General features: G+C 42.5%; 2 protein-coding genes across 2 annotated transcripts; both read right to left on the reverse strand.

The window, feature by feature from the left end:
• Positions 1-134: 134 nt before the first annotated feature.
• Positions 135-4399, reverse strand: LOC135492170 (enoyl-CoA delta isomerase 1, mitochondrial-like). The gene is made up of 8 exons (XM_064778413.1): positions 4352-4399; positions 3509-3661; positions 2845-2972; positions 2418-2564; positions 1404-1502; positions 1084-1103; positions 707-885; positions 135-476 (listed from the first exon to the last, which is right to left on the reverse strand). Exons 1-8 carry the CDS (start codon positions 4368-4370, stop codon positions 310-312), a joined length of 912 nt encoding a protein of 303 aa, XP_064634483.1. The 5' UTR covers positions 4371-4399; the 3' UTR covers positions 135-309.
• A 916-nt stretch (positions 4400-5315) lies between these two features.
• On the reverse strand, positions 5316-11377 carry LOC135492174 (glutathione S-transferase omega-1-like). The gene is made up of 5 exons (XM_064778425.1): positions 11253-11377; positions 8464-8569; positions 8111-8330; positions 6245-6356; positions 5316-5974 (listed from the first exon to the last, which is right to left on the reverse strand). Exons 1-5 carry the CDS (start codon positions 11371-11373, stop codon positions 5751-5753), a joined length of 783 nt encoding a protein of 260 aa, XP_064634495.1. The 5' UTR covers positions 11374-11377; the 3' UTR covers positions 5316-5750.
• Between the last annotated feature and the right edge of the window lie 552 nt (positions 11378-11929).

Genomic DNA, 11929 nt, shown 5'->3' on the forward strand with positions numbered 1-11929 from the left:
CAAAACTGTGATGCATTATTTCAGCATTGCAGTGACTGGACATTTGTCCTGATAGCCAAGAGTAATTATGATATTGGAGAAACATTTGGTTCATTTGGATGGGAAGATGGCTTTCGAATGGGGAAGACTGGCCACCAAAGGTCCTATAGATGCAAATATACAGAAAACAAACAATAGATGATATACATGTAGGCCAATAAAATATAATAATAAACTACATCGACATCTACATTGACATGCAGTCCATAGGCCAATGAAATTCACACCACAGCATTCAACATGCACAACTTCTGTTAAAAACTTTCCCTTTTATGTCTTCTTCTTCTTCAAATTCTCAAGATATTTCCCTATATTTTTCTGAATTGAGTCTTTCATAAGAAATTTTGTCAGTTCTTCCAGTTCCTGATCACGTTTTGACATAAATTTTTGGAGCGTTTCTTTTCGTATGGCCATCTTACTGATCTGCCTTGCTGCATCTGAAATGAGATGTGAGAAGGAATGATGATCTCCCAGGAATCGTATGTAACATACAAATAGAGGATCCATGAAACTGTACCATGTATAAAAGAAAAAATAGACCTCGGTGAGGAAAGCGGGTGGAATGGAAACCGATAACTTTTTACATTTCGGATGACATGCAAGAGGGAAATCTGTTAACGAATAATTAAATTGGTATGGCCTTTCAAGTTCTTTTCCATACAACTACCTGGTATCTTTAGCCATTCTGCCATCTCCGCCTGCACCATTGGTAACACCTGATCCATCTCAGCAGCTCCATCAACCATTCCAATCTTGAACGCTTGGTCCGCATTGTACAGCTCACCAAATTGGAGTGCCCGGTCAGCAGCATGTGTTCCAACTGTGTTGACCAGGGAATCGACAAGCCTGGAAGGGCAGATGAAAAGATTATCAATGGGCTGTACGACAATCAAAAAGAATTTTTTTATTTTCACATTTCATCAGAGACCCATTGAACATTCCTTGGTCAAGACTTCTTGAAATTGATCTTTTTAGAACTCTCTTGACTTCTTGAGTGCTATTTATTTGCAGCCACAAATAAGTTGCTTTACTTGACAAACTTACCAAAAAGGAGCCACAATGCCCTGAAATCAAGAGAATAAAATTGATAACCTGATGAATAGAATCTATGAAATAAGCTACATGTCCTTGATAGAGACATTTTAATGTACTTGCAGCCACTTTCTTTTGATTGAGCAGTGTTTTGATAGATCCTTTTCATTAGGATCATCGCTTGGATATTTTGAACACAGGGATGCGCTGTAGGTCTGACTGTACTTGGTAGATGCATTGAAGAATCTTCCATCCAGCAAACTGTGCATGAAAGTTGCCCAGAACAATGGAGCAAAATAGGCTGTTGAAATCTATGCATCTACCATACTTACCAATCGAGTTTCATTCAGACCTGTCACATATTTTCCTTTAGCCATCACACTGAAGTCTGAACACATGGCAAATATACAACCAGCAGCAGGACAATGACCCTGGAAAAAAAGACCGATCTGAATCACAGGACAATACGGTGGCTGGGAAAGGACATCGAAAAAAAATTCTCGGCGGGACGACTTATTATCGCGGGGGACGACTTATTATGTCGGGGGGACGACTTATTATCTCGGGGGGACGACTTAGTAAGTCGGGGGGATGACTTATAAGTCGAGGGGACGACTTATTATCTCGGGGGGACGACTTATTAAGTCGGGGGATGACTTATTATGTCGGGGGGACGACTTATTATCTCGGGGGGACGACTTAGTAAGTCGGGGGGACGACTTAGTAAGTCGAGGGGACGACTTATTATCTCGGGGGGACGACTTATTAAGTCGGGGGGACGACTTATGAAAGCCACCTTTCCCAGCCACCGTACTATTGAATAGAAGTCAAAAGTCTATTTAATTTGTAGGAAAACTGTACAGCAATTCAACTATAATAATATAATAATGAGTCTTTTATATAGCGCAATTCCGTGACACTATAGTTCTCGCTCAAAGCGCTTTGGGATATCATATTATTACCCCGGTCTCCACAGAAATCAATCAGGGGTTTCAAGGAGCAACCAGAAGGTGCTCACTTGAACTCGACCAGTAGGGGAACTGAGCAGTGACTCGGCCGGTGTGACAGTGATATAGATATAGTCCCCCTGGAGTCATAGTCCGGTAGCATTGTATTTGACCAATTAAGCAGCATGATCTATTGTACCGCTAACCCTAACCAAACATTTAGCAATGCGGGCTATTGTTACACGGACTATCAGCCCTAGGACTACTATCCCTTGCACACCGGGAGTCGAACCCACGACCTCCTGATCATGAGGCCGACTCTCTTCCACTGCGCTACCGCTGCCCCTATAACTATGATGTTACAAGAGTACAAGCACGAGGAACCATTAACATAATTACTGTTAGAGCTGCCATAGTGATCAATCTGCTACCATACAATTTCACCCAGATGCCTTGAAAGACTCTCAAGAATTCCCTGAGCCTTTCTCGCTTGGGTTGATACATTTCTGTAATATCTAAACCTCCGGTGAAGAAGTTTGGAATTGCCTGAAAATATTCAAAATATACTAATGAACTCTTGATTGACAGAGCCACCAGTAAATACGAACAGTGTATCCTTAAAGTGACTTCTTACCAATGATGCACGAGTGGTAGACACCACTTTAACATTAGAGGGGCTACTGGGGACGGCGAGATTAGAGGAGGGAATCAATTCGAAGTTGCGAGTGTGGTAGACACAAATGTTTCATTGCAACTCTTAAAAGGGATTTCCCAGATTGCCAAATCATACAAAGAACATTGCAGAGTCTCGAATTTGACTACTTACCGAAGTTAGGATCATTCCTCTGACTGAGTTGTCAGCCTCTAATTTATCATAAGCAATATTCATCTCTGTCATGAGCTCTAAGCTAAGGGCATTCACAGGCTTCTTATCAAGTGTCAAGGTCGCTACACCTGGGATGAGTGAGGAAATAAAACGAAGAGTTGTTCAAAAGTCGAGAGGAGCCTCATAGCTGCATATAGAGTAGAGTACAACCTCTCTATTGCGGACACCCATGGAACTGGACATTGGTGTCCGTAATGTAGAGGTGTCCTTAATAGCGAGGTTATGCAATTATTGTCCAAAAAGTGGATTCATGTGTATGAACATGCGGGTCGTGAAGCTAAGTCTACGTACCGGGGTATTACATATTCCATTTAATTTGGAATATTAACTACTTCAAACAATTTCATGCAATTTATATGCGAACTTGAAATTACTTTATTGTAATACCTCATGGCATTTGTTGTGGTCAGCATATTAATTGCCAACATTGTTATATGCATGCAGGTGGTGTTCGTACGCTTCATTCTACATTGACAGCGTAAGCATTAGATGGGGAGCTACTACACATCAAGCTTTATTCTTTGTAGTTAGAGCACAAGGGGACAAACAACTCAATGGAATGCAATTAATGTTAGAATACACAGTAGTTGGGCAACCAACTCACCTGTTTGATCATCCTTTGATATCGTCACCATTGCTTGTCTGGTGCTACTTGTTGCAAATCCATTTTTGTGGACAAGCCATCGTACTGATGCTTGCAAAACGGATGAGGAACGACTGGACTGAGCTTTCGCAATAGCCCTAAACATCAAGATTCCTGAAAAATACAAATGATGTGAAATTCTGAATATCTACAGGGTGTGGCAACTTGATGAGCTGCCCCTTCCGTTTCGATAGAGCCTAAGGTCTCAAATAAATGGGGTAGTCAGAAAAAAGCAGGGTGCAGGCATTAAGCCACCGATGAAAGAATGCAGGCAATATGATGAATGAGTCTAGAGAAAATTGAGAAAAGACAACAAGGTCTGGTCAAGACCACATCCTGCCAAGACTAAACATTAGCTAATCCTATCCTCAATTTGCCACTATAGTTCATATGCCTATACCCCGTAGCTTACCTTCTCCCTCACCGGCCCGCCCGCGGCAAGGGGCCAAAAGCCAAGCGTGGCCATGGGGGCGGCGCTGCCACCCAACCCACTGGCAGCCACGCACGCTGCAGCGACCTCTCTATTAAGAACACCCTCTCTAGTCTATCAAGCCATTCAAGGACATTAGTTTTGGCCCCAGATTGGCTCTTTCCATTTAAAATTACGACTCTTAGTGATAGTCTGATTCCTCTCAGACTTTGTCGGCTTTGCATCGATTTTGATTGTCTATTTCGGCATCATGTTGGTCAACACATTAATAAACGGCCCATTAAACTTCTTATTCAATAACTTCACGACTTCGCTGGCAGGGTCGTTCGTCGCTAAAAATCATTTAAAAAGTGAAAAAAGTGATAGGGGCCTACCTTTTCCAAAAGTTGCCATTTTTACAGTCAGCGCCTTCTCGCCAGTGCGATTTGTTACATCCAAGCCTAATACCATTAGGCCACGCGAGATGGCGCTAAATCATATACATGTATACGTTCAAACACACATATAAAACGTATAAATGTAAATCAGCGCCTCTGGTGTCAAGATTGATTGTTTTTGCAGTGTCGGCCTGACTGTGAGACTTCGCAGACTCAGCAAGTCTCAGAAATGTTGTGCTTTATATAGTGCAATGAAACTTGAACAATAAAACTTTTGTAACGAGAGTGACTACTATTAAATAGCCACACTTGTGATGAATGCATGCACAGGTTTAGTGCTAGTTCATTTGTGGCTGGCTCATCGTTGGAATTGGTCAACCAGCTTGGACAAAGGAGGTGAACATGTGTGATAGTATAACTATCTCCTTTTCTCCTCCTTTAATGGGCTTTCGGAGTGGCACAGTGACTTTGATCGATGTAATGTACATCATTTTGGTCGTAAGCGCTACGTCTGTCACCTGTGTGATGGAATTGGGCAACTCCCTCCGATCGCATAGGTTTTCTCCCGTTGAAACGGTTGTCCTCCTACAGGGCTTTCCAAGTCGCCATGTGAAAATAATTCTTGGAATTTACAAAATACGTGATTTCCAAAAGATGATGATTTGAATTAGATTTTCTTCTTTGTTTCCCTGGTGGTGCACCAACGCTTCAACAATAAAATTCAACAAACACAGAGCCAGACATGAGCCTTATATAGTGGAGCCTTCACACAATGTTTAAAACATGATTTCCGCTTGGCAAGCAAAGAACCAGGTTCTCAAACGTGGTTTGTATCACTACTTAGATGATCGTGCCCGCCGAGCATACCAGGCATCAGTATACATGTAGTTCGCAACGTTTCATATGTCACGACAATCCAATTTCCCAATGGATAAAAGAAAAATTACCAGACTTTTGTATAACAATAACCATTAATTTAATGATGAATATCTGTTAATTTCATACCAACTACATTTACATTTATAGAGACATCATCCAAGGTAAAAATATTATGAACCCACTTTAAACGTAGGTAACACTTAATATCACTGGCATAATTATTATCTTTTGAAGCTATTTAAACGTGTTGTGTTTGTTTCGGCAGGCTACATACATCATACACTGCCTGTGTCTGAATTTGGAAAGCAGTAGTGGACACGTTTCTTTTCCATGGCAAAAGTGTCGACTTAAAGTTTTTCAGACATAGTGTCTGTGCACCGTAACACCCATTGGTACCATGCAATAGTTTGAAAGATATAGATTGGTATTTCATCAGTAGTGGGAATACGATAGGAACTGAGGACAGATTTGCTCCGGAGATTTGCTTCTTTAACTGTCATGTCTTTCACTGCTATGCCTAAAGACCATAATCATAATTAGCATTATCTGGATAAGTCTTATAGAACCCCATATGTAAATCCTTGCTTAACATGCATGCCTGAACCGCCGGTATCTGCTTCATCGCGTCTACCCATGCTGCAAACTTTGGGTATGTCTCTCTGGCCTCAGAGAACGTGGGTATTAAGTCGAATCGTTCACACCAGGGCCATATCATGAAATCGACAAATAACGGTTTTTCCCCTGAAAAAAAGGATATCGGAATTAGTCTAGAAAGGGTAATGTGGCGGTTTATATATTTCGATATTCCACCAGGGAAACAAAGAAGAAAATCTAATTTAAATCAGTTTCTTTTGAAAATCATTTATTTTTGTACATTCCAAGAATTATTCTCACATGGCGACTTGGAAAGCCCTGTAGGAGGAAAACCGTTTCAAAGGGAGAAAATAACCCCTTCAGCGTTACGATCCTGAAACACCAAGTCTCGAAAATGGTAGTACGTAATTGCCTTACCTCCAATGAAGTCTCCCTTAACAGCCGCCAGCTCTTCTTCAAAATATTTCAGTTCAGCAAATACATCTCCACCCTCTTTGGACCTCAGCTCCTTGTAGTACTTGGAAATTAACTATAACAAGAAACAGCATAGTAAGATAAGGTCACTCCCTGGCTTGTAGAAGTTGCGATGACCTCGGGAAAATGCCTGACGAGTATTACACAGGCCAACCAATACATTTTGCCATCAACGTCATAGACCACAATCGATCTGAATGATACCGACTGACTTGACTGTGGTTAATTAAGCGGTAGGCCCGAGGTCACGTTTTTGAGTGTTTACTTTTCTGGGTGTTTCAATGTTTCCCCTCATTGTTGGGGAACGCGGAAAATCAAATTGACATGCTGTTTCGTTGCCATTACCCCTGAAGCCATGGTCTCTCCAACTGGGGCAACCAAAAATTTTACTCCGCGGTATTACCGTGAGTATTTCTGTGTGTGTTTCGCCTATCGTCATCATCTTCAGGTGGCCACAACAAGCTTCATCCAATCGAACCTATTCTGAGCCAGGTCCTCAAGTTGTACCCCTTCAATAGATCAGGCCTCAAATCGTCGTTTTTTGGTAAGTAGTCACCATATCCATGTAGGGGAACAATGAAATATGGTAAACACTAATGAAATGGCCAGGGCCATTGTGCTCACCTCATGTGGAGGAAAGATGGATAAAGAGCATGGTATTGTGTCATGTAGTGTTAGGTTTGATGTAGGTCCAAGCAATTACAATTTCCCCAAAATGGCCAATTTGCAGTACATTCGACCTCTGTGACCTTGAAAAGTAGGTCAAATCAAAGAAGACCCGGGTGACACATTGAATGGTTGTTAGAATTAGATGTACCTATGATATAAAGTTGGTGCCAATCGGGCAAGTAATACTAGGAATAATGGCATTTTGAAGAATTTAGGATTTGGCCCCCTCCCTTGAGGCCAAACGGCAAATCAGATCGCACCAAACTTCGGTACCTGAGACCACCTGACCAAGGGGTACATGTGTACTTAATTTGTGATCAATAGTCATTGCAGTTAAGAAACGTGTCATAGTTACGGCCTGACGGCGAATTTACGCCATTTGACCTCTGTGACCTTGACAAGAAGGTCAAATTAAAAACCTGTGTGACATATACTGTATGGTGGTTAGATGTACCCATGATATCAAATTGGTGGCAATCGGGCAAGAAGTTAAGGAATAATCACATTTTTAAGGTTTTTGGATTTTACCCCTTGGTGGTCAAGTGGTGAATCATATTGGACCAAACTTCGGTCCCTGAGATTACCTGACTAAGGGGTCAATGTGTACCAAATTTGGGATCAATAGTCATTGCAGTTTGGAAACGTGCCGTCGTTACATCCTAACGGCCAATTTACACTATTTGACCTCTGTGACCTTGAAAAGGAGGGCAAATCAAAAACCCGGAGGATATATGATGCACCTTTGCTAGAAGTACCTACCATATTTTTTTCAAAATTTCCCGACTACTATTAAGGGAGATATTGCATATTTTCACTTTTAACATTTGGCCCCCTGGTGGCCAAACCATGACACGAATCGGACCGAAACTTGGTCTCCAAGGTGTCATTACATAAGGGTACATGTGTACCAAGTTTCAACTCAATAGCTCTAACAGTTACGAAACGTGCCCTGCTAACGGACGACGGACGACGACGACGACGACGACGACGACGACGGACGACGGACGCCACGGTATGGGATAAGCTCACCTCTGCTAAGAGGTGAGCTAAAAACCAATACACCAGCATTAAGTGATACCAGACAATTGAGTGTTAGAGCTGGTTACGTAGTAGACTGCTGCGGAACAGCATCGCACTGACCTTGCTGTATCTCTGGATGAGTACGTTATGCTTCGCCTTGATGTATGGGTCAGATGGCATCAGTTTCGGCTCGGGGTAGACGTCGTCCAGGTACTCACAAGTAACCAGTGACTCGGGGATGATCTTATCGTTAATCTCAATCAAGGGGACAGTCCCGTAGTCGTACTTCTCAAGGAACCAGGTGGGTTTGTCCCTTAGATGGATGTTGATACACTCGTTTCTGGACGGAAAAAAGGCGAAACCATCTGAACTATCAATTTATCCTGTGCTCTTACCAATCCGGTTTTAAGTTTGATAGCCAGCCTGGATTCATGCGGCGTGCGTTTAGAACCTTGCTGCAGTGTTTTACTTACGGAATATTCTTATGAGCCAGCACCAGTCTTGTTCTCTGGGCAAATGGACAAAATCTCATGCTGTAGACGCGCACCTTGTCTTTAGTCAACGGTGGGCACTCGGCACCTGGAATTGAAAATGACAGTAGTCCGTTGGTGATGAGCTTCGGGCAGGGCTGGAATTCGATCTCCAGTTTTTAACCCTTATATTCCTATTTTGTCTGCACACTAGGTGCTATCCAAAGTGAGTGGTGCAATTTTATGCAAGTAGTGGGAATGTTTATTTTTCAGTCACCAGCTAGGGATTGACCAAAAACCACTGATCGGGGATTCGGGATCGCATGGAAGCTGGACAGACGGGGCTGGTGTCAGGTGTCAGGGTTTGCTTTAAATGAGGTACGTATATATAGGCCTACAACACGTCATCAGTAGACTCCCGCTAGACATAGCCCATTATATATCCTCGATCCGCTACGCTGCACATCGAGCCTTTGTGTGAGCTCGAAAAAAGCCAGGAATTCCAGCCCAAACGCATTTAAGCCAAGCCATGATGAAAAACAGGAAAACCCCCACGGTGTAAAAATAGTTTGACGTCACAAGTCTAGCAAACCAATCAGGCCATTGTTTCGTCAACCAATCATTCTCGCAATAGGCACCTCGCACTTCGTCCCTTTTGGGGACGAAGTATTGGTCTACGCTGGGCAGCCCATCGCGTCATCCAAATTTGGTCTCCTTAGGGTGAGGCTGAGGAAGGAGGCCAGTCCACTACGTTCGGACGGAGTGTAGTCATCAGCAGATCACAGATGTGTACAAATTTGACCACTTTTTGTCCATTCACTGCCTATTGATCGATAGAACATTGAAAAACAGGCATTTTTTTCTGAATAATCCGTGTTCTCGACCGGCTGTGCAACGGTCTACCCGGGCGTCCACCCGTGCACTGGTACATTACTGATTTTAACAAATCCACAGCACAATAACAACAAATAATGTAAGCTTAACTATTTTTTATTGCAAACGTTCACCACCAAACACATAACAAACAGGCCTCATCAAACTCTGGACTCTAATACTTATTCAGTTGATCGGGGCAAACACGAAAAAACCTGATTGTTCCTTTGTCACGCTTTATCCTGATTGCTTATGTCACATAAAAAACATGATTTCGTAAATTCATACAAAAACGTGATTGCCGAATTACAAAGGCAGGATTAGTAGTACAATCGCGGTTTACCTTGAATGAACCAAATCACGGCAAAGTCTGATTGTATTCAAATCACAACAAAACGGGAAACTATCGGCATTTGGTGACAGATTTTTCGGGAGTGATCGACAAACAGCAGAATTATTTCACACTGTCATACTATATACTGCAGTTATTCCATGTATTCCTACCTAAAACCAATAAACGTCTTATCTTATATTATATATGTGAATAGTGATCTAGTCATATATGGCCTATCCCAGTTACAGTTAAGCACAGGCAGAGATAGGCCTAGAAACTTATGAGGTATACCTTGATCCAGCGGTGGTTAACTGGGCAGCACTATTGTACACACTGACAACATTTTCGGAAACATCTCGGCAGCACACGACACAGACTACACTAGGTCACCCAGTATTGAAGGCAGATGTGGCCAAGTTGGTCAAGTATCTAAACAGTGCACGGACAGACTAACATCTAACTCTCTATTTCAATTGAATCCATGCATCTGTGGTGGGCTACCCAAGAATAAAATCCCCTTGACCTTGATGATTCTGGAGGGAAAATACAAAGATGGCTACTGTTGATATGCTGACAGTGCTTGTCCAGAGGAAGAGAAGGGCAATTTCGATTTTATTTAGGGATTTAATATGCTTGTTCTTGTATTCTTTTGACGTGACATCCCATATCCCTGGTCGATTCTGTGCCACCACTATGAATTTGAAGGTTTCCGCCGTAAATATGTTACAAGTATCTGCCAGAGGTCTTCTTCTATTCAGTATACAGGATACTACTGACCAAATGCCCACTACACAGATCTCCAGCATATGCAGACACAGGAATACAATCCGGTATCACTCAAAATATCAGAAATAGACCTATTTTGATGTCATTACCATTGACCAACTCAGTTTAGATACCAACACACCTGTCAACAACAGGCCAAGATAAACAAATTGCTTGGTGAGAATAGAGCAGCGGCCAACACTTGGCAAATTACCTCCCCGGTATCAAATTACTTTGCAAAGAAAGGTTTGTGGACCAGACACACTGCCATGGAAGTTACCTGAAGGGATGGTATCTTTAGATAGATGGTAGTCAGTGTCCGCCTTTACCGAATGTTTCCGAACTGTACACACTGCCAACATTTTCGATAACATCGCACCTGGACAACATGTTGGCCAACATATTTCCCAAAATGTTGTCAGTGTGTACAGAGCTAGCGATAAAACATGGCCCGGAACGAAAGATCGGCCTATTGTGTAGTGGGTGTCTAGAGGATGGGTAGTGGGTCGTGCTCTTAGGGGGTGCAGCTGTTTCTATGTATCGTCTATAGACAGTGCGTACTATACATGCTTCCTGAAATTGCTGGCTTGCATTGGAACTAACTTTTTCCTCCTTGTCCGTCATTAAAGGCATTCAAGTGTGTTGGTCAACCATATCCTTTGTCCCTCCACCATAAGGCCTAGTTTCCCTTATGATATCACTATTTCGGACACTCAGCGCCCCATTTCTGGAAAGGTGTATACTGAGTATTATTAGGTCACTAGTCTAGACAGTACGCGTCACCTCGAATTTGACTTCACAATGACAATAAGACACCCACCTGAACTGCGGGTGTAACATTTTTCTCCCATGGCGACGGACTGGACTCGGAACCCTCGCGATCGCAGGTGTTGTGAGACTCTTCGAATTGGTGATGTGGTTTTAGTGTGGAGGCCGATCATGTGGTTTAGGTCTCATTAGGGACTTTTTGTATTCATGCGCGGCCAAGCCCTAAACGTAGTTCCTAAAATCATTAATTTCTCGGTCCTCACAGTATGTCAGTGTTGATTTAGCAATTGTTTTGGCAAAGACATGTTTTTGTGGAGTTTCTAAAACCTAAAGCGCTACTCAATAGGCGGCTAACAAGAAACTACGCATTTACTGTTGCTGCCGACGTAGGTGTACACTGAACTTGGGATGTGCGTCGGCCCCGTGTTGAAATGCCGTCCAGTGCCAGTTGGTGCGTTTTTCGCTGATTTGTGCAAAATTCAACATATCTCAAAAGTTCAAAGGTTGACCCTCGATTTTTTGATTTTTTTTGTGTAGCGTAAGCAACTGTCTTTCATGGGAGAATGGTCACTGTAAGAATTATTCAAGAGGAAATGTATAATACTTGGGGGTTTTCGTGATTCTCCCGCCCAATTGGCAATATTGCCATTTTGGATGGTGAACAGAGCTAGGAGCAAATGCGACGCTTATGATTTATTTAAAGAAATAAAATGCCCGATTTAACATCCT

The sequence above is a fragment of the Lineus longissimus genome, chromosome 1 (assembly GCF_910592395.1).
Source record: "Lineus longissimus chromosome 1, tnLinLong1.2, whole genome shotgun sequence".
Lineage (NCBI taxonomy): Eukaryota > Metazoa > Nemertea > Pilidiophora > Heteronemertea > Lineidae > Lineus > Lineus longissimus.

Excerpts from the sequence above, each read along its gene's own strand:
- LOC135492174 (XM_064778425.1), bottom strand. The coding sequence starts at position 11,373 with ATGATCGGCCTCCACACTAAAACCACATCACCAATTCGAAGAGTCTCA. Across the intron at positions 8,331-8,463 it reads CTGGCTCATAAGAATATTCC|AAACGAGTGTATCAACATCC; the intron begins GTAAGTAAAACA and ends TTTTCCGTCCAG. Across the intron at positions 5,975-6,244 it reads TAAGGGAGACTTCATTGGAG|GGGAAAAACCGTTATTTGTC; the intron begins GTAAGGCAATTA and ends CCTTTTTTTCAG.
- LOC135492170 (XM_064778413.1), bottom strand. Across the intron at positions 2,565-2,844 it reads GAGGAATGATCCTAACTTCG|GCAATTCCAAACTTCTTCAC; the intron begins GTAAGTAGTCAA and ends GAATATTTTCAG. Across the intron at positions 1,104-1,403 it reads GTCTGAATGAAACTCGATTG|GGCATTGTGGCTCCTTTTTG; the intron begins GTAAGTATGGTA and ends TCTTGATTTCAG.